Source organism: Ailuropoda melanoleuca, chromosome 14, assembly GCF_002007445.2.
Source record: "Ailuropoda melanoleuca isolate Jingjing chromosome 14, ASM200744v2, whole genome shotgun sequence".
Lineage (NCBI taxonomy): Eukaryota > Metazoa > Chordata > Mammalia > Carnivora > Ursidae > Ailuropoda > Ailuropoda melanoleuca.
The window spans coordinates 89,617,041-89,638,025 of NC_048231.1; the positions used below are offsets into that span (position 1 = coordinate 89,617,041).

Here is a 20,985-nt window from a genome sequence, read left to right on the forward strand (position 1 = left end):
GTGAACTGGACAGACTGAGGAGACGCATGTGTAGGTAGTCATTACTTTACTTCAGCTTTGACGGTACCCAGGTGATAGGACTGTAGTCCAGGGAGCTGTTGTTCAGCTATATTCTCTTTATTTGGTGTTCTTTTATTCTTCACCACTATGGCAACATCTACTTTCCAGATTTCTAATGCATGAGGAAAGGGACCCAAAATGCCTTTTGCTTCCATCAGATTTCACTAAAACCATCAGAACATCTCACATACATTTCCTGCCAACATGAGTCTAGAACCATGGGCTTCAGTAGTTGCATTTTAAAACTTTCATTAAGGGGTGCCTGGGTGACTCAGTCGTTAAGCGTCTGCCTTCGGCTCAGGGCGTGATCCCAGCGTTCTGGGATCGAGCCCCACATCAGGCTCCTCCGCTATGAGCCTGCTTCTTCCTCTCCCACTCCCCCTGCTTGTGTTCCCTCTCTCGCTGGCTGTCTCTCTGTCAAATAAATAAATAAAATATTCAAAAATTTTTTTCATTAAAATAATTTCCATTATTCATTCATTAAAATAATTTCATTAAATAATGCAATTTTTCATTACAATAATTACAATACCAGATTTGGAAAAATTCTGGTATGGTCATGAAAATCAAATTTATTGCTTATTCTTATCAGTCTATTTATGGAGTATATAGGAAATAAGCAGAATCCATATTCTTAAATAATTTCCTTTTTTTTTAAACCAACTTAGATGCCCTAAAACGCCAGAGAGAACCCATTCTGAACCCCCAGTCTGCTCTCCCCATACCTGTCACTCGAATCCATCCCTGCCTCCCACACACACAGTAATCCCCGTGCACAGCCAGAAAACCCAGGTGATTCAGGGCAGCCGTAGCACCGTATCGCTATAGGAAGCATGGAACAGGCGTGCTGACGTTGATTCATTTAGAAGAAAGAACACTACTTCTTGCCAACTTGACCAGAAGGGAAACCTTTTTCTGTCCTTTGCTCTATCTAATGCTCATTTGTTTGGACTCCTCAGCTGCTCTGATTTTTGTGTGCATATGAGTGACACATCTAATGGATTATTCATTTGTTCAATGAAGGATTCTTAGTTGAAAGCAGTTTTCCAACACCATAAGCAAAGAAAAAAGTATTTGAAATGAGAAAAATCTGTGTGTGTGTGTGTGTGTGTGTGTGTGTGTGTGTGTTTTTAGGGACTACGACTTGTTATGCCTTTTTTCAGTTAAAGGAAAATCAAGATCAAGTTATAAATCCTTGAAAGAACAGGGGTTTATAATTGAAATTTTGGCAGTTTTTCTTGCCAAAAACAGTGTGAATAGATGGCTTGGCTTTAGTCATGCATTTTTGATCGAGTGTTTTTAACTTAACAGTATTGGGGGGTGGGGGGCTGCCATATAGAATAGGGTGCTCTTCTAACCTTGAAATACTAAGTTATTCTGGGGGACAGCTTTTGAAAAATCCAGATATAATTCTTTTTAAAACATTTTTAACATAGATTTGAACTAATATGCTGATTCCTTTTTTAAACATTAATTTTCAGATAGCAAAATTACTCAGTGGGAAGACCCAAGACTGCAGAATCCAGCTATTACTGGTCCGGTCAGTATCCTCAAGTTCTGACTCTTCAGTGTGATATTTGGATTGCATCTAAACACGTATTTCTCGAACATTACTGCTCACCTGGTGCCAGGGGCCTGGTGTGGTTGGCTAGTTTAGAATTGCTCCCATCTCCTCACTGAAATTCCCGGGCAGGATACAACTACGTTTGCCCTTTCAAAGGGCTTTCACTGTAAAGGAAAAGAAAGTGCTTTGCTAATGGGAACAAAGCTAAACATTTTTTTTTTCTCCTTTGTAAATAGGTGGATTAAAGTTATAGCAATCAAAAGTCCTCGCTTCCTTTTTATACCAAGCCACGCCCCGTATCTGTATTGTTTTGTCCTTTCTTTTGGCCAAGGGTGATAAATGTATGCAAACAAATCTAAGCTGTATTCTGAATCTCTTCCAGCGTGGAATGTCTGGAAAAGTTTGGGTAAGGTTGTAGCCAACCTCTGGAGCTGGCAGAGTTAAGAACCTTTATCTCTGCTGCCCCACTAACTTCCTTGCGGTCCCCACGTATATGCCAGGTACAAAAGGAAGCTAGGTAGAGCGCCCTCTTAAAATACTGCCACGCTCTGTGTTCATAAGGACTTGGTACCGAACACCGCATGGGCCACAGTCATCGGCAGGGAAGGCACCAGCATCTCTGGTCAGTGTTGATATGAGTGCGGGGAGCTAATTTAGAACTACAGGAAACATGAGGCATCAGCAAAGCATTGCAAACTTGGGAATCTGTTAAAAACTGGAGAGGAGCAAAAGGAAATAAAGCATATTGAATGCTGAGCTAAAGGCCTTTAGGTATTTTTAAAATACTGCTTTTGTGGCTTTAATCTGATTCCGTTCAAATTAGGTTTTGAATTATAAAGGTAAGTCTTTTGAAAACTTAAAAGGTAATACCATGCAAACCTACCTTGATACTCGACATCCCCCTAGTTAATTTGTTGAATTTGTTTATTGGCTTTGTTCAGCTGCTTTGCTACTGTGTAACGCAAAGTGCCCCATCATACCTCAGTTAAAACAGCTGCTTTTTATGTGACTTCAACACCTGCCTTACTCCCATGGCTTCCTTTTGATACATTCACAGTCACCATAAGGTGTTAGAGTCCTGTTTTCTACATCACGAGAAACAAGGTATTCAGGAATCAATGCTATTTTCAAGTGACAGAGGACTTTTGACATGATTCTGAAGCCTTTTGAAATATCTCTATCACTTATCGATCATCTGCCTTCACTCAAACACTGTTAGTTCTTAACTGCTATTGGAAATTGTTTAACATCATAAATCCAAGTAAATTTGACCCAAAGAAAGTTGTTGTTTTTTTTTTTTTTTTTAACAGAAGAGCCTTGTTTACTCTTTCATTAGTAGTAGGGATACTTCTTTCAGGAAGAGCATGTGTATTTAGGTCGCTATCCACTTCATGTAGACAGCGGGCTTTTGCTGTCATTCAGTTCTGAATATTTGGTAATTTCCATGATTTCTTTCTCTCCTTGACTTGTAAGTTACTTAGAACGTGCCTTTCGTTTCTAAGAGTATGGAAGGGTTTTTGCCTATCCATTTCTTACTGATTTTCTAATTTTACTGCATTGTGGTCAGAGAATATTATCTATGGAATATTGATTACCAGATATTTGAAACTTCCTGGGCAGCTTGGCCATTTTTTAATAAATGTTCCTTTTGTGTTTGAAAAGAATGTGTATTCTGTCTTTGTTGGGTATAGAGTTCTTTATATGTCCATTAAGTCAAGCATATGGTGTTCAAATTATCCATTTCCATCACTGCTTTTCCTCCTGGCTGTTCTGTCGAACCAAGACAGTAGTGTCAGACTCTCCGACGGCAAGCATGGCTCTACCAGTCAATTGCATTCACTCTCTCTTCCTGAGTATTTGCCTGGTATGTCTTTTCTCCCTGCTCGATTAGCTGTATTTTTTCTCTTTTCTTACCTTCTATTAGATTGACAAAGTACCCTTTATTTTCTTTCGTTTTCTGTACTTGCTTGGAAGTTGTATTTTCTCTTTCTGTGCTTTCGGTGCTTACATTAAAATTTTTAACCAACGTACTTCATGTCAAAATTAATTGCTCTCTACTCTCCTCCTGAGCAAGATGGGACTTGAGGGAACTCTCATGCCATTCCTCTCACTCACTTTGCATTGTTCAGCCACATTTAAAAAGTTCCCAAATAGCCATTGATATGTTATCTTTTTTCTCCACGGTCAGTGCTTATTTCCTTACGTGTAGGCAGATTTCTTTGCCCACCATTGGGTCTTAACACCTGCTGTTTCCAGGTTATCTTCTGAATGAAGTATGGTTCCAGGTTCTCAGTGTTGTCTGCAGATCGGCAGCATCAGAATCAGCTGGAAACCTGTCAGAAATGCGAATTTGGGGGTCCCAAGCCAGGCCTACTGAAAATCAGTGACTGGGGGGGGTGGCAGCAAAGTCTGTTTGAACACACCCTCCTAGGGGTGGTGATGCCGGCTGGAGCAGCACTGTCTGAAATCGGGAAGCTCGTAGTCTGAGAGAGAGAGGGCTTATCTGACCTCTCCGTGAAATGATAGTTCAGCTCGAGAAGCCTTGGCTGACAGTTGTTTTCCTAATACTTTGGAGATACTCTTTCTTGTCTTCTGACCTCCACAACTGTTGAGAAGCTTGTTGTGGATCTAATTGTCATTTTTTGGTGGGTGAGTCTTTCTTTCTCTGGCAATTTGAATTTTCTCTGTGACTTCGGCATTGTATAATTTTACTCTCATGAACCTCAATGTGGATTTCTTTCTATTGATTCTGCTTTGGACTCACTGTAATTCTTCAGTATGAGGACCCTGTCTTCCCTCCATTCTGGAAGATTCTCAGCAGTTATTTCTCACATACTGTATCTTTGCCAGTCTTCCTGGTTGGTTATCCGAACCAGTAACTCCTGGGTATGTGATTCACCTTTACCTTCTGTCTTCCTAATCTCTTAGCTTTCTTGTTTTCCATCTCTTTCTCTCTCTCTGTCTCAGTCTCTCTCTAGGTCTCTCTCTCGCTCAATCTCTGTCTCTCTCATTGCTGTGTTGTGGGCTCAGCTCTTCCAGCTAATTCTTTTTTAAGCTTTTTATAACCTACCCTTGACCACTTCATTGTGTCTGTTATTAACTGTGTTTAATTACTCATCGTTCTATTGGGTCTTTTTAAATTTGCTTGTCTTTTCAGTTATGGTTATTCTATCATGTTTCATTTTTTATTTTTCTTTTTTAATTCATACTTAGCTTTCTAATCATTCTTAAAATGCTTATTTCATATTCTCTTCTGGATTATTCTGTTACCTCTGGCCATAGGGGAACTAAATCTCCCACATGTTGTGTCTGTGGACCCTCCTCAATGGTAGTTCAATTTAGTTCAGTTTATAACCAGTTCAGTTTATAATTTGTGTGTGTGCACTCATCTTTTTTTTTTTTTTTCGTTTTTCATTTTTTCCTTCCCCCCCCCCATGAGGCATTTATAAGACCTGACCTGTATTTACCGTTAACTTCTTAGCTTGGGATCATGCAGGCCCAGTTAATATAACTGTGGACTTCATACCCACTTTGGTGTAGGCTTAGAGTATGAATTTATTACAGGTCTGTTTCTTTTTGTTTTTCTCTCGTTTGTGGTCCTGGACAGAAGGTAAGCTTCCTTACACCTTTCCTGGGCTGGCGGGTAGTTTTCTTGTCCCCATGTCAGATGTAGGTTTTAAGCAGGGAACTCTGTTCTTACTCCCTAGGTCGTGCAGACTGTAGGCCAACTTCTGTGTCCCCGTGTGAGGAGTAAAACCCCAGCCCAAGCACTAAGTCTAGGTCCAATGCCCACTTCTTTAATTTTAAGTCTTTCTGCTTATCTGAAACCTTGAATTTCTCTTTTTCCCCAAGTTTTAAAAAAAAATAGCCAGGTTCGGGGAGGGCGGGGGGGTCCCTTTCTGTGGCAGCTCAGCACAGCGTTACTGTAAGTCAGTATGCTCTCTGTGTCACAAGCATCACCAGTGAACGCGTTGATGAAGTGCTGTCCGTGCTTTGCTGCTCTTATGAACACTGTCTCATGTTTGTGTCACGCTTTGTACTTTCCCACGCACCTCAGAATCAGCTGCTTTGAGAACTCGCCCCAGTCCCCTCAGGAAGGTAGGGAAGATGTTGTTAGTCCCAAGCTGTCAGAAGCTCAGAACACGAATTGTATTGCCATTAGTTCCAGCAAATGCCAAAAGTCGAACTGGAGCTACAAGTGTGCTGACCTCACCCGGGTCCCCTTGTCGCCGCCTCTGTAAGGAGCTCCAGCGTCGGCTGGGCTAGAACGACACGAGAACGTTCAGACCCGACTTTATAATAAGTCAGCATGTCACTTCTGCTGAGAACAGAAAAACATACGTAATAAAGAGCACAGGGCTTGAATCAACAGACACGTGAAGCTCTGAAGCAGGCTTTATTTTATACGTTACATTGTACGGAAGAAAATGAGATGCCGCATTTTCAAGGAGAGAAGCAATGTGGCCAGTCCGGTCCAAGGCACGGACTAGCCCTGTGAGTGTCTTCGGAGGCTCCGCTGAGTGGAGGTCTCTATCCTGCTACGCTGTTGGCATCTGTTAAGAAGGAGGAGAATATAAAAACCCCCTTCTGCTGCTTCTTATTCATAAGAACTTGAGAGAGAGAGAAAGAAAAGATAAGTATTGGAGGAAGATAATGATTTTTCAGTTTTCATGCCTCATTCCCCAGAAGGAGAAAGACCAGAAATATCTCAGCATTTTATTTCCACCCACATGTAATGAGCACCTCCCAGTTCTAAGTCAGACTGGAGAGTAGAGAGCACAGGCTGGGGGCAACATTTTAAAATATATCCCTCCCGCACCCCGTCATTTAAAACTCTGGAACTTGTATTTTAAGCCTTTCTTTAACATTTTCGGGGCGGGGCACAAAACCAAAAAAATATAATAGCTGGAAATCACAGATTTGGGGAAACGGAAGAGCCTTGAAGTGCTCTTGGTCCATTTCTTCTTAACTGTGAAGAAATTCTATAGTTGGGAGGGTTCGTCACACAGGCCGCTGGCACTGGAGTCTACCTTACGAGTCAGGGCCACTAAAGCCAGCCTGAGATCATGAAAGGCAAAACTTTATTCAGCTTACTTTCCCTCTGTCACAGTTAAGCGTAGCTAAGAACATCGGCCGAACACTTTCCTTCTCAAGACTTTACATGCACTGCTTTCTGTCATGATTCATTCCTTCCTGTCACTCTGGGCTCTGCTCAGATGTCCCTTCCTCAGACCTGCCTTCCCTGACCACTCATATCAAGTAGCTACTGGGCGCTCGCTCTCCATTTTTCCTCAATACATTCACCACCCTTCACTTATTTCCTCCTGCCTGTTGCACATAGTAGCTTGCAAGCTCCAGGAGGCAACAGGGAAAGAAATCTTTGGTTGATGGACCATTACTTCCCTGGCACACAGTAGGTGCTCAAGAAATATCTGTTTGAATGAATCAGCAAAGGAACCACCAAAGACTGCATATACAGGACATCTTAGTTTGTAATGGGATATAGTGTGAGTAGAGCGAAAAACATGATAATGTCTTCATGGACTATGTCAGAACATTGTATCCTTTCCCTTACTTTGGTGGTTGTCCAGATACTGGCAAAATTTCTACCTTTTCTAGAATCAGGGTTCATACATGATACCCTCAGACTAAACACAGCCCAAAATAAATGTGTGGTCAAATCTAGTGCTCTAGAAAAACAAATGAAGAATGGCTTAAAAAGTAAGAACAGACCCTAGGTACCATGAATTGTCTTTAGAATGTTCTTAGGATATATAAACACCTTGTCTTTATTGCTCTCGAATTACAAAGCAAAACACTGACATGATTATTGTTTTCTATAAGAGTGGTGATTTTTGTTTCGGCTTATTGTTTGTGTGACTGTGTCTTAAAATAGTATGAAGAAGGGAAGCTTTGGTTCCTCACTTCTCCTCTTTCTGAAAGTGTAAGGTGGTGTTAGGCTTGGAGTCTGGAGACACTTTACTGAGGATCCGTATCTTTTATTAACTTAGCCCAAAATGATATCGGCAGAAGTGTTCTTGCCCAAATTCATACTATTTGTGAAAAAGCAACAAGTTTTTCTGAGTACAAGGCTGTCCCAGTTATGTCCGTGTGTGTGCAAAAGCCAGTCTTTTCTGCTTCATAAAAAAAATTAGAAGCCTTTTCAGTAGCCTGAAGTCAGGGCTCTGGCTCTCAGATATTGTAAGCTCCTTTACAGCATAGCAAGTAAAGAATATGAATGACTACATTAAAATGTTACTGCTTCGCCAGGAGGGATTCCAGAACTTTTGAGCAGTGATCGCTAACTCAGTTACTGAACCCACGCTTTTGGTACCATCACCCTGCTTCCTAGATAAGCCATTCCAGATTTAAAGAAATCCCTGCCCAAGACTACTAACTAGTAAGAGGCAAACCTTCTGACTCCTAAATCGAAGACGTTTCCAGAATGCTGTCTACCTGATTTTATGTTCCTTGATAAGAGTATCAGTTCACTGGCCTTTCTTGTCATTTTATTTCCTCCCCATGGTTTTTTCAGAATGACCACATAGGTCATTTTGGGTTTTGTGTTAAAGAATCATAGCCAATAACTTTTATCTAAATTTAAAACAACGGCAACAAAGATTACACCCTGACTCCCCATTTAGGCCAAAGTCACATGGACAGTGTATTTGGTTTATGTGGCATATCCCTAAAAATGATTCTTTGAATATCAGTACGGTTGTTTTCAGGGGTGAAAGGCCCCCCCCCCAGCCTCAATCATTATTCTAGAACTTCCCCATGTACTATGTAGATATTATATAAATTTCAGTGATAATATGGAGAGTGAGAATTTTAAGGTTTATGATTCGTGAAATTCTGTGAATGTTGGCTCAGTATACATAAAATTTCAAGTGTGTTGTTTACATTATCTATATTTATAAATTTATCTTCCAGGCTGTTCCTTACTCCAGAGAATTTAAGCAGAAATATGACTACTTTAGGAAGAAATTAAAGAAACCTGTGAGTAACACGTCTTCCAAAAATGCCGTTTTAGTCATTTGTAAGTTACCAAAGGTACTTGAGTGAGAACAACTTGTGTGTTACCTTTATGTCTATACTAAAAATACTACCTTCCTTTTCCTTTGATCCACCTGGATCTTCAATCTGAATTTTCTTTTTAAGAGACCTGGTAAGTGATGACTAACTTGGTATTACATATCAAATCAACCTGAATGGTAATTTCTTATGTAATACATAACAAGATAGAAATGATTTTAATGGGATACAAAATAATTCGGGACCTAGTCAAAAAACGTGGAGAAGCCTGTGGTCATCGCCATAAACCTAGACCCAACTCAGAAAAATGTTCCCATCCTTCCCTTCCAATTGGAAAGTATAGTTTTAGTTATTTATAACACAAATATAATTTACAATACTAAATTATAATATTTGGCATATTAAGAGCAAGCGTAATTCTCAAATTAAAAATTTCAATGGGAAGCCCTGTAAGATTTTTACAAAACTGAGAGACCCTGTGAGGGGTGCTGAGGCCGCGTTTTCAGTCACCGTATTACATTTTCTACTGACACATCCTCCCCGGTTCTTCAGCACGGTGTCTTCTGTCGTGAGGTCACCTCTCTGGTACAGGTTTTACCAGTTTTCGCCTCGATGTGCGCATTCGTGGTTTCTGCACCGGCCACTGTTTCTTGGCTTCCTTCTCCTGGGAAGAGGAGAGTATTGGGCACAACTCCCCTCACCCCAGTCTGCCGGGGCTCCATCGTGGTCTCTCCCACTCCATGCCCTCAGTCGCTGCCTATTTTCTGGGCGTCTGCCATGGCCAAGGCACTGGGGATGGGCAGGTGCATGAGACGTAGTCCCTCCTGCATCAGGAACTCCCACTTTGGGGTCTTCTCCCTTCTGGCGTTCTGATTCAAGTAGCTCTCAGATATCTGCCTTTGAAGGGACTCATACCCGCACATAAAAGTCCTCAGTGTTACTTAGTAACCCACATGTCCCCCAGTAGCCACGGATGACATTGTGCATAGGAGCCTGTCTTGCTCTGGCACTCCTGCGGGGGTGTCACCTGCCGGGAAACTCCCGCTGTAGATCACCGTGGGAGCAAGGCTGACCCTGGTCCTCATTTCTCCAGGCACCAGTGATTCACAACTTCACTCACGTGCTTGTTTGTGTCCATGTTCTTTAACTATGACCTTTGCGATGCTTTCCCACAACCTAGCATGATCGTCGAGGTCCCACTTCTCAGGGCACCACAATTAGCTTGTAAGCATCACGGATCACATCTACCAGCTGGGGGCCCTGCCAGCGTTGTTGAGAATGAGCTCAGCTGGGCCAACGAGGATTGTTTTATGGGTCTTGATGACCTGGACTGACACCCCTTTCTTCGACAGAAGCAGTATCGAGAGTTGACCATATCTCAATGGCCAGTGGCTGGATAGATGGCCCACAGTTGTGTATTAAAGGGGAAAAGGATGATTGTCTTCTCCTCCGCATAGTGTCTTGTGCCTCGTGTGTTGTGGGCTAGCGTGACAGCCGCTGGTGCATGCTCTGTGTCTCTCACCCTGACACAGTGGGGCTTGCTGTCGATGTGAAGAAAATCCCTGAAGGAGGAAGTCTCAGTTGGAGCCCTTCGTCACTGCTTGTTTATTTGACATCTGCCATCATTACTACTCTCTGTTGTTCTTCTGTGTTGGAAAGTAAGATGTGTATTTGCTGTGTGATTACGTGCTTGTTTTCTTCTTTCGTGTAGGCTGATATTCCAAATAGGTTCGAAATGAAACTTCACAGGAATAACATCTTTGAAGAGTCCTATCGGAGGATCATGTCTGTGAAAAGACCAGACGTCCTGAAAGCTAGACTGTGGATCGAATTTGAATCAGAGAAAGGTCTTGACTATGGAGGTGTAGCCAGAGAGTGGTTCTTCCTACTGTCCAAAGAGATGTTCAACCCCTACTACGGGCTTTTTGAGTATTCTGCAACGTAAGTACACGGAGTGCACTCAGAATGTGTCTCCCTCACCCCTGCCCCGAAAAGGTTTTATTCCTAATGAATTTAAACTTAGTGGGAGAATGAGTGGCTCAGTCATTCGAGGTGAATTAACACTGCTGATTTCAGCACCCCCGTCCCCCCTGTAAGTCTCGAACTGGTTCACATGGTAAAAGTCTTGTGCTCTGTGAACACCTAAAAATGATTTTTCCCTTGTCCTTCGGGTTCATGTAATTGAAATGGAAAATGTGCTGGGTACTTATGGTGAGAACAAGCAGCAGTTTTCATTTGTAATGTTGTTATGCTAATTCAGGGTAATTTGTCAGTGTCAGAATTCAGAAACTCCTCATCATGTTAGGAGGAACAAGGAGAGTTTCTGAAGTTCTGCTGCTCAAAGGCAAATGATGCGAACTTTGAGGACCTATTCGTCAGGATCCAGAGGACTGTGTCCTGGTCCCGTGAGGGAAGAAACAGATTCTCCCTTGTATTAGGATCTCATCATTGTGGCCAAACATGGAAGCTCAGGCAGATTTAGTTGCTTTCTTAGGAGTCAGACACCCATGCCATACAAGGCCAGGTGCTCCTTCCAGGCTGTGGAGTCTCCAAAGGCTTAGGCTAGACCTGAGGCCCCAGTAGAAGAGTCGTTGACCTTGCTGGGAGGTAGCCTGTGCTCTAAGGGGACTGGGTTCTCCAGCATCGTCAACCTGGTGCTGCTCTCCTGGGAGCCCTTCTGGAAGCCAGCCTCAGCACCCTCCTCGGTTGCTGTAGCCCAGAATTTCCCATTTTGTTGGTTGTTGTTCCCAAAGTCCCATGAGAAAGCCTGCCCTGTGAAATCGGTTAAAACCATTGAAGAGGGCAGGGTAGGGAGGCGGGACCCTTATCTCTCACCCACATTCTGAGAGAGACACCCCCCATCCCCGCCCACGGAATCTGTGGAGCCCCATTTGAAAACCACTGATCCCCAGGATCTTGAGACCAAAGAAGGAGGTTTAGATACATGTGAACATTTTGAGGTTTGCATTGTTGAGACAGCCAAATACTGCTCCCAGTGCCCTGGGAGCCTTTCAGGGCAGAGTGGTGGTCAGACCAAGGGTTGGGTCCCTCAAAGAAGTCAACCCTTGTCCTCACAGAGAAAAGTCACATGTAGTCCTCATGTCATTGGGAATCCACACGGCTCCTCTCTTATGTGATGTTTCTCGTCCTCCCAAGATATCTGACCGAACCATATATATTTGACATTTTTGTAGAGCAAAAGTAATCAAATATCAGCAGTTTTCTTGTGGTGTAACTTATATAGGGCATGTGCACCTGCTGTCTTAGACCTCAGTCGGTCACAAAGGGGCTAACTGAACAGTAAGTCATGTTCTCCAGCTTTTATGCCTTTTCCCATTGGGTGCAGAATGTTTGCAGGTGCACCGTGCAAGTCTAAGGACGGGTGGCAAAGGAGAATTCAGATTGTTCAATTTCTTATTTAAAAATATGATTGACCTTACCTCTCTCCCCCTCCCCAAAGGGACAACTACACACTTCAGATCAATCCCAATTCAGGCCTCTGTAATGAAGACCATTTGTCCTATTTCACTTTTATTGGAAGAGTTGCTGGTCTGGCAGTATTTCATGGGAAACTTTTAGATGGTAAGTTAACTAAAATGTCACAAAGTAACCAAAATAGGACAGTGCTGTTTGTGGTTCCTTATTAGGTTTCGCATCTTTACATCATGATTTTAAGCAAAAGTTTAGCTGATTCTCTGTAATTGGATAAATTAGTTTTATGGTTTGCCTATAAAAGTGGTGCTTTTCCCTGGTGTCATCCTAATTTGAGCACTAAAGACATAGTGTCTACACAGTTAGGGAAAAAAAAAAATTTTTTTTTAACCTTATAGTGTGAAGCACAGAACATTCTGTATTTGCGCATTTTCTATGTTTTCCAGAATAACTTTTTTTTTTTTTAGCAAGAGGTAGATTTGGTGACAGATGGAAAAGCTAATTGAAAAGTTAATTAAATGATCTAATCCATCCAATATCCTGCTATTGTTCCATTTGTCCCCAAATTATTATTTTTGAATGTGAAGAGATTGTAAATAATTTCGAAGCAATGCTATAACTCAGTGAAGTCCTTGACCGTGGGATCACTGCTAAAACAGATAGCACAAAAGAATCTCATTATTATTTAGAGCATATAAGTCATGGAAGAATTTCAAGGTACTCTCAATGTTAGAAGTCAGACTCCCTCCCTGGCTGGATCTATAGGCCTCTTTATAGTAGAGACCTCTTCCGGATTCGGTCACTTCGGAAGTAGGGCCTGTAAGAGGGCATTACAGAAATCATCAGTGAGGAAACTGAGTCAGAAATATTTTTGAAGGGGGCGCCTGGGTGGCTCAGTCGGTTAAGCATCCGACTCTTGATTTCAGCTCAGGTCATGATCTCAGGGCCATGAGATGAAGCCCCACAAAGGGCTCTGTGCCAAGCAAGGAGTCTGCTTGTCCTTCTCACTCTATCCTTCCCCCCATGAGCTCTCCTGCTCTCTCTCTAGTAAATAAATAAGTAGATATTTTTGAAGAATTTGGGCATGAAACAGTTGAGGATAGAAGACAGAGCAAGATTTGGGGTCAGAATTGTAATTACCCTAGAAAATGAGGTTTTAATGGGGAATTATGTTAATTATATTTATGGAAACTTAGATGTTCCAATAAATAATTGATGTTCCCTCTGTACTTTTCCCTTTAATATATTTTTACTGGTAATTGCTACCTGATTTTTGATCCTCTTATTTCATATTTTATCTTTGGTTGGGAAAATAAACATTTTTTTCTGATTAGAAGGAAACCACAGTCGTTATTTATGTACATATAAAATATATACATATATATATAGTGCATGTAAATATATTTTAATTCACAACGTTAGAGTCGTGCCATAGATTATTTCAGCCTATGCAGATTCATTTCAGCCTTCTTAGAGGCTGCGAAGTGAGAAGGCATTCTTAGTTGCTGTGGAGAAATCTGGAAAGTAGGAGATAAGACCCTGACCTCAGTGCACTTCTGTTCTCTTGGGGGCTGGGGGTGGGGAGCAGAAGAATCCCGACATCAGGAGAAGGGGGCACAAGGAGCAGGCTGAGGAGAAGGTGGCTTGGCTGGAGGGTCAGGGAGTGTGTTGACCATGCTGTGTCTCACCTCGAGGGTGGGGTAGGATTTACCCATTTAGAAGCTGGGATCACTTTGAAGCCAAGGCTTCCTTGGAGGGAGTAGCAGGGAGGGGCAGGAACATGTCAGGGAGTGGAGGAGACTGCCACATGGGGACAGCAGTGTACCTCGGGAATTGCGGAGTTAAGAGCCAGAGTGCCCCCGGGTCTGTGGTCCGAATGCGAGCTCCCCCGTAGGCAGAGTGTGCTCTGCAGGTCAGCCTATCACCCCCTCCTGCTGGTTTTCTCCTTTTACCACCTAATACCTCCCTAGACCCCGAAGGTAATTGAGCCAGCAGGATTGGGAATAGGCAGCAGAGCGCTGTGACAGATTGGATGGGGCAGGGGGGTGAGGGTGAAGGAGGAGGTGGCACCAAGGGATGCTGACTTGCCCTTGAGCAAGGCAAGTTGGGGTCCCTAAGGGCCCCCTGTGTGGTGGTAGAGTCCATCACCGTAGGCCTTCATCCTCCTCCCCTGAAGACTGCACAGCCTTCTGAGTGGTCTCCCTCATTTCCCACTTGGCCCTTTCCTGGCTTTCTCCCCATTACTGCCCAAGCAGTGATCCCCAAGTGCAGGTGGAATTTTCACCAGGCTTTTCCCTGACACCAGATCCCAGCAGGCAGCGGCCTGACTCCAGCGCCCCCTGCCGGCTGTGTGCTTCCCAGTCTCCTCCCGGCCTGTCCTCCCCAGGACGCCCTGTGCTTCCCCGCGGGGCCCACCTCTGGCAAGTCTGTCTTGTCCCCTCTGCTTCCACTGCTCTTTTGTCCTCCCAATTCATGGGCCTTGTTTGAGCCACACACTCCTGCGTGGCCTCGAAGAAGCTCTTTTTCCTCCTCCTGGAAGCCTTTTGACCCCTTCCTGCTGTACTGTCCTTCCTGAGCGCTGCCTTCCCCAGGCCAGACCTGGCCTCTCATTCAGCCTGAGGGCAGCTTCATTTGTTATGTCCTGCTCTGATGTACAATAGCATCAAAGCTTTGAAACTAACCCGTATTTTCCCACCACATCTTAGGTTTCTTCATTAGACCGTTTTACAAAATGATGTTGGGAAAGCAGATAACTCTGAATGACATGGAATCAGTGGTGAGTAAATATAGATCACTGCCCTGGGCGTCCTGAGCCCCCATGCCTTAGAGAGCTAGGTGGGACCACGTGGTAGTCACGGTGATTTCTGTGGGTGTTGCCATTCAGTATGAGCAGCAGGGAACATTGGCTTGTTCAAGAAGTTCATTGAGCTCCCTAGTTTCTAATAAGTAAACCCTTCACATTTCCTAGAAGTGGTGCTTGAGGTGGGTAGACTCCAGTCTCAGCCACCTCACTTACCCGGAACTGGTTTGCCCAAACTAAATCCAAGGGTCATCTGGGGATCTCACTGCAGCTCTTGCTTTCCATCGAAAACTGCTAATACGAATCTTTGGAGAGTCATTGGCTATCCCTCTGTTTTCTGATCTCAAAACATGGCAGGAGAACAGGCCAAAATGTAGAGAAAGAACATTCATCACTACCCCAGATGTGGAAGTGACCGGTACGGTGCTGGGGACGGGATTAACCCAGTTAGAAAAGGAGGCTAGGACACGCTTTCTGAAACAGGATTTGGGCTTTCCCATTGCAGTCAACTTACCCATTTTCTCTAGGCTGACTGTGTTAGGGTCGAAAGAATTTTCTATAAAAACAAAAATGACACTCTTCTCATGACGTACCCATCCCCCCACTAGCCAGCTCCAGCCGAGCGTGGGGGTGTTTGCCCGAGTGCCAGCGCACTCACAGGACCATCAGGAAGCTCTTTGTCCACTTGGGATATTTGCAGCTCTGCTCTCATATCCTGTCACTTGATGAGAAAGCACCTGCATCCCCTTGGCCTTGCTGTGCTGTCAGTGGTGTCTCTTAGGTAGTTGGGCGTATGAGCCACATTCTCCTCATTTGCCAGCATTCGTCGGGCCTCTGCTCATCATCTCTGTGTGAAGAAAGAGGATGACGCCTACGGTGCACTTGAATCCACTCAGGTGGTTTTCCCATGGACGAGTAGCTACACAGAACCCCAGTACCAGCCTCAAATTTCTTTCCAGCTTCCACCTTTAACTTACGCTTTTATTATAATAGAATGAGGAAGCTGGGAACCTCGAAATTTCTTTTAAAGTCTGAATTGTATGCCACCTGTTGACAGCTGGTGCGCGCATTCCCTTCTGCCTTCCCAGAGCCTGTCCGGTGCGTCCCCAGTGGTGGAGCCCCTGGGCCTGCCCCAGAGAGAGGAGCCCAGGCCCTTGTGGCTTGTGTTCTGGCTTTGACAGCAGAGCAGCCTTCCTGTTTGCTTACAGGACTTGCAGAGAGCAATAAAAGCACAGGAAAGGAGGATAAAATCATTGGTATTTAAGTAGAACGTCCTCTGTCTTTCCCGTTATCCTCTGATATCTTCATCCTTAAAAGACCGGAAATACATTGATCTCTCCATGGTCAACTTGATGATGTTCCTTCTGCCAATCTGGAGCAGGTTGCTTCCTCTACCCTTTACGGAGGACAGGATTCAAGTCCAGTCTCCTGTTAGTACCGGAATCTTTTTTTGGTCTGGTTTGTATTTTAAATTACAGGGGAAGAGTAGGTTTGGAGCAGAGCAGGAAACCTACGAGTGGCTAGTAATCCTTGAGCGTTCTGAATGGAATAGCGTTAGAAGGACTTAATGATTTGAAGAAGTCAAATGAGTTTGTATTTGGGGAGGAAAAGCTAATTTCTGTGTCATTTCTCTAGGATAGTGAATATTACAACTCTTTGAAATGGATCTTGGAAAATGATCCTACCGAACTGGACCTCATGTTTTGTATCGATGAAGAAAACTTCGGACAGGTACGTGTGGGTCTCCCCGGACTCCCTCGTTGACTTTCAGAGTCTTTGCTTCTTCGCAGAAGGGCTGTAACAGGACTCCGCTGTTAAACAATTCAGATCGCCTCTCAGAGCTTCAGATGTTAAGTAGCATCTCATTGTGTCAGTAGCTAAGTTCTGATTACAGTCCGCCAGCTCTCCTGGCAAAGCCAAAGATTCCAAGGCCCCTGGGGCGTGAAGCCCATCTCCTTCTCACTTTAAAGCAAATTGGAATGTGAGTGTTTGGGCCTCGTTTGGGCTGGTTTTAGAATTTAAGTTCTTCAAAAAATAGTGCGTTTACGTAGTGGTTTAAGTACATACCCCGGATGTTTGGGGGGGCCTTTAACGGTTCTGTGGTCATGATGGAAGTTGTCTTGTGGGGCTCAGCAGGCTCGGATTTTTCTAGCATTCCCTTCTTGCTTTGCACCCACACTGTCATTATGCTGAATTCATCATCAAGGTCCGTGTCAAAGATAAAGTTGCCACCTGAGAATTCTCATCACCGTCCTGAAGTTCCATAAGGGTGTGTTTGTCTTAAGGTCTGTTCATGGTGTTTATCCAGCCCTGGTACCTGTCCTTTCATGAAAGCCCAGACACAGTTCCCATCTCCCAGAGCAAATCTGCATGACCTTGAAATGAATGAGACCGTGGAGCCCGCCTGAAGGGTTGCTGCGTGGAAAATGAAACTGATCTTCCTTAGTGCTTTTGAGGTTGTTAAGCGTGTACCCTGCTGTCGGAAAATGCCTGTCGCTTTACATTGCAGTGCTCAGTTGTGTAAGCGAAGCTAGGAAATCAGGTGCCTGCCCTCCAGGGTTTGCTATCTTAGAAAGCAAATACAAACATGCAGTTTGTCTACTTATAAATTCTTTGTTGACCCCTCTGTGACCCTCAGAGTAAATTGAGACCTTTTTTAAGCATGCTTATGACCTGGCATTGCCCACCTTTAGCCTTGTCTTTGGACCCCTCCATCTGCTCACCTTGAGAACCATAGCGTGCCTATAACTTTGTCCACAGAGATGCTTCCGGGCCAGCTCCCTGTCTGTGCGGTGCCCTCCTCATTCCTGCACTGTGTCACCCCCTCTCCCAGAACTCTTCTCAGGTTGTTCCCTAATCATTACGAACCCAGTGTGTCCTGTGAGCCGACCTCAGTCGCGTTGGTATCTCCAGCGCTCAGCCGCCGCTGAGACCTACTGAAGGCTTATTGAGCAAATGAATGAACGGCGCTAACCTAGTTTTTTTTAACTGTTAATATTATAAATAACAGCAGCTCCGAGTTTGAGAACACAAAATAATTTAAATTCCTATGACTTCGTTTTTTAAGCTGGACGTATTTAAGGGTCTTCACTGCCAATTTTCAAAGGGTGACACATGGATAATCATCCTGGAAAGAAGGAGTAGAAATTAAAGAACCAAGGAAGACTTAAAATCAATTTTGTGTGTCAATTGGAAAAAAAAAACCAAAACACCCAAAAACCCTTTCTATCCGCTTATAGAAAACCATATGGCTAACTGAACACAGTGCAGAAGACATTAGCAGTGCCAGAGCTGGGAGCTCTCGGGAGCAGGTGCACTGGGAGGGCTTCCTTCGTCACAGTTAAATGGAACGGTTTCCGCGTAATAAGTGACAACCAAACACACGATGTTTGGATTTTTAAGTAGACTTCTCATAAAGATTCTGATGATCATTACAGTTCATATCCATTATTCATTAAGAACAACTCTCAGACCTCCTCATTTAATGCTGTAGGTTCTCCTGACTTTGGGATTGAATCAGGTGGAGTAATGCAGTAATCAACACAGGCTCACAGGAGGAGTAGGAATGATTAGGTGCCCTGTCTGTTAAATTGCTGCCTTCCCTTTTTAGAGAGCTAACCTAATGAACAGGGAGCTAGTGTTACCTCTTTTGCATCCTGGGAAGAAATTGAGAGAGAATTCAGCAGCCACATACTGATCCCGTCTCCCATTTCCAGTCCCTCCCCAAGCCCTGTTCATTTTAACCCCCAAGTGCTTCTCAAATCCGTCTGTTCTCCCTTCCCACTCCTCCAGCACCCAAGTCTAACCTACCATCTTGTCTCATAGACGCCTCGCTGGGCTTTTTTTTATCCACCTTGTTCTTAATGGCAGACTGGTCTTTTCAGGACATATAAATCATCATCCGCCTGCCAGAAACATTAAAAGATAAAGATCCAGGTCATTGATTGGCCCCTGAGGTCCCTCGTGGCCTTGCCCCATCTGCTCTGTCTCAGATGCATTTTTGCATCACGGAGCTGCCCCGAGTGCTGTGCTCTCTGGGCCTGGTTTCACTGGACTTCTTGAACGCACCAGGCTCCTTGCCTCAGGACCTTTGCTCATGCCATTCCATCTCTTGAGAGCAAACTGCCTCCCACCTACAGTCCAGACATCTCTTCCTCAAGGAAACCGACCCCGGCCCCAGGCCATAATAGTGCAGAGTGCGTCCCTGTCGCCGTGCGGCCTACAGCCTGGATGACTGCATTTATTTCTGTGATTAGGTGTTGGACATTAAGCACAGGCTGGTGACGGCAGCACTGGGTGTGCGTCTTGCTGGCCACCGTGCACTCGCCTGCACAGCACCTGGGACTGGGGGGACACTCCGGACAGAGCGGTGGAACCGGCGTGGGCACCCACTTGATGGGCCAGCCTCTCCCCTCTTCCAGCCCTCTGCAAAACTGTAGACTGTGCATTGCCTTTTACTTTAACCCCAGAGAAAGCACATCCCTCCCTTGGGCCAGAACAGAGTCATTTCTTCAACGACGTGAAGTTACCACACACGTGGAACGTACATGCAGCCGGCCTTCCTCGGGCTATTAGCGGGTGTTTTCATTCCGCAGCTGGAAACATCAGGCCATGAAGTTGGGTGGTAGCTGTCATTTCACGGAAAGAAACTCCAACTGTGGTCATTATTGTGCAATGTTTTCTTTCTGGTTGGTGAGAATTTGGAGCTGCTGGTTTCTGGGGCCTCCTATGAATGTCTCAGATGAGCAGATTCAGCATTTGAACGGTCGTTCTGTGCCAAGCAGGGAGACGAAACCACACACTTGCGCACACATACACACCCACGCCCCGCGGGAGGAGCGCTCATTCAGAGTTGTAATAGGTAGAACTTCTTTACTGCTGGTTCAGCAAATTAGCATCTGTTTGGGTTGTTTTGAAGACTGGAAGTGTGGACTCTTACGAGCTTGTGCCATAGGGAGGGGTAGAGAGGAGCAGCAGCCTGCAGGAAAACTCTTCAGGACCAGGCATAAGTTAGGTGAAAGCATCCACTCTCAGCTGGGGTGATAGCACCCCCAAGGGGGTAAAAACTAGTTCTTGGAGAACACAGAAGTCTCAGCTATTGCCGTGGTTTGTGGAGCTCCCAAAAGGCCGCAGTGTGTGCCTCAGGTTAGGATGGATCTGTTCATGAAGATTCAATGGGAAGAGGGGAGGGCAGAGAAAGGAGGGGGTCTAAAAGGGGCTCTTAAGGGGTGAGAATGAAAAAAAAGCCTGAGAAACTCTGCATAGGGGAAGGAAATGACATAGGGGAAGGAAATGAGTGAAAGGCAGAAACTGGATATAGGAGGAAAGGGGAGCAACAGGGCAAGGTCCTGGCTGAAGCTGGGAAGAACCAGACCAGGAGCCTAACGTGGGGGTGGCCCCGGGAAGGGCAGAGGCTCTGGCTCCTCAAGGACCAGCTCAGGAGCTGGACAGATGACGCCTGTAGGAAACATGGGATAGAAGGGCGAGGTGACTCCGATACCTCAGTCCCTTAGCTCGCTTTCCTGTCTGCTTGGAGAGGCGGGGGACGATGAGGACCCTGGCCCCCGAGGCTCATCCCGCAGGGTTCGGGGGGCACGTGTCCTGTCAGCAGGTGGGTGTTTGCCCAGCAGTGAGCAGCGCCCAAGGATGGGGCCAGAGGCAGGCGAACCTTGCTCTGCCCAAGTCCCACCTACTTGATAGGATCCAAACAGTTTCTCAGCAGACATTTGACATAAGGCATCTTTGAAAGATACGGGGAATGTGTGTGAATCCAAAGCTTTAACCTGCCAAGGAAGAGGGTGTGGATGAGTGAGAGTCCCATCTCCTCAGAGGTTCTTCTGATCTAATGTATAGTCTTTATGACGAAGAGCAGTAGCTTCGTACTCAGGCCAGTAGATTTAAAAAAAAAATAGGGATTTTTCCAGAAGCACATACTGAGCACCTCCTGTGTGCAGACGCTGTGTTAGTGTTCTTCATATCGGGTCCTTGAGTTCAGACACAAGACAACGATGACACTGGCCCAGAAGCAGGTGTTCACACGGAGGAAGTAGGTATTCAGTGTGGCGGGGAGATGGTGGCAGGAAGCCATTCTCCA

The 20,985-nt window shown here is 44.8% G+C and overlaps 1 protein-coding gene across 4 annotated transcripts in view; it reads left to right on the forward strand.

The window, feature by feature from the left end:
• Positions 1-20,985, forward strand: part of NEDD4L (NEDD4 like E3 ubiquitin protein ligase) — a 339,881-nt gene that overhangs the window by 300,108 nt on the left and 18,788 nt on the right. For all 4 annotated transcript variants that reach the window (XM_034642726.1, XM_034642727.1, XM_034642728.1 and 1 more), the window contains 6 exons: positions 1,542-1,600; positions 8,558-8,623; positions 10,371-10,600; positions 12,120-12,241; positions 14,797-14,867; positions 16,527-16,622. In XM_034642726.1, the coding sequence (XP_034498617.1) occupies positions 1,542-1,600; positions 8,558-8,623; positions 10,371-10,600; positions 12,120-12,241; positions 14,797-14,867; positions 16,527-16,622 (644 nt within the window). The remainder of the gene's footprint in view (positions 1-1,541; positions 1,601-8,557; positions 8,624-10,370; positions 10,601-12,119; positions 12,242-14,796; positions 14,868-16,526; positions 16,623-20,985) is intronic.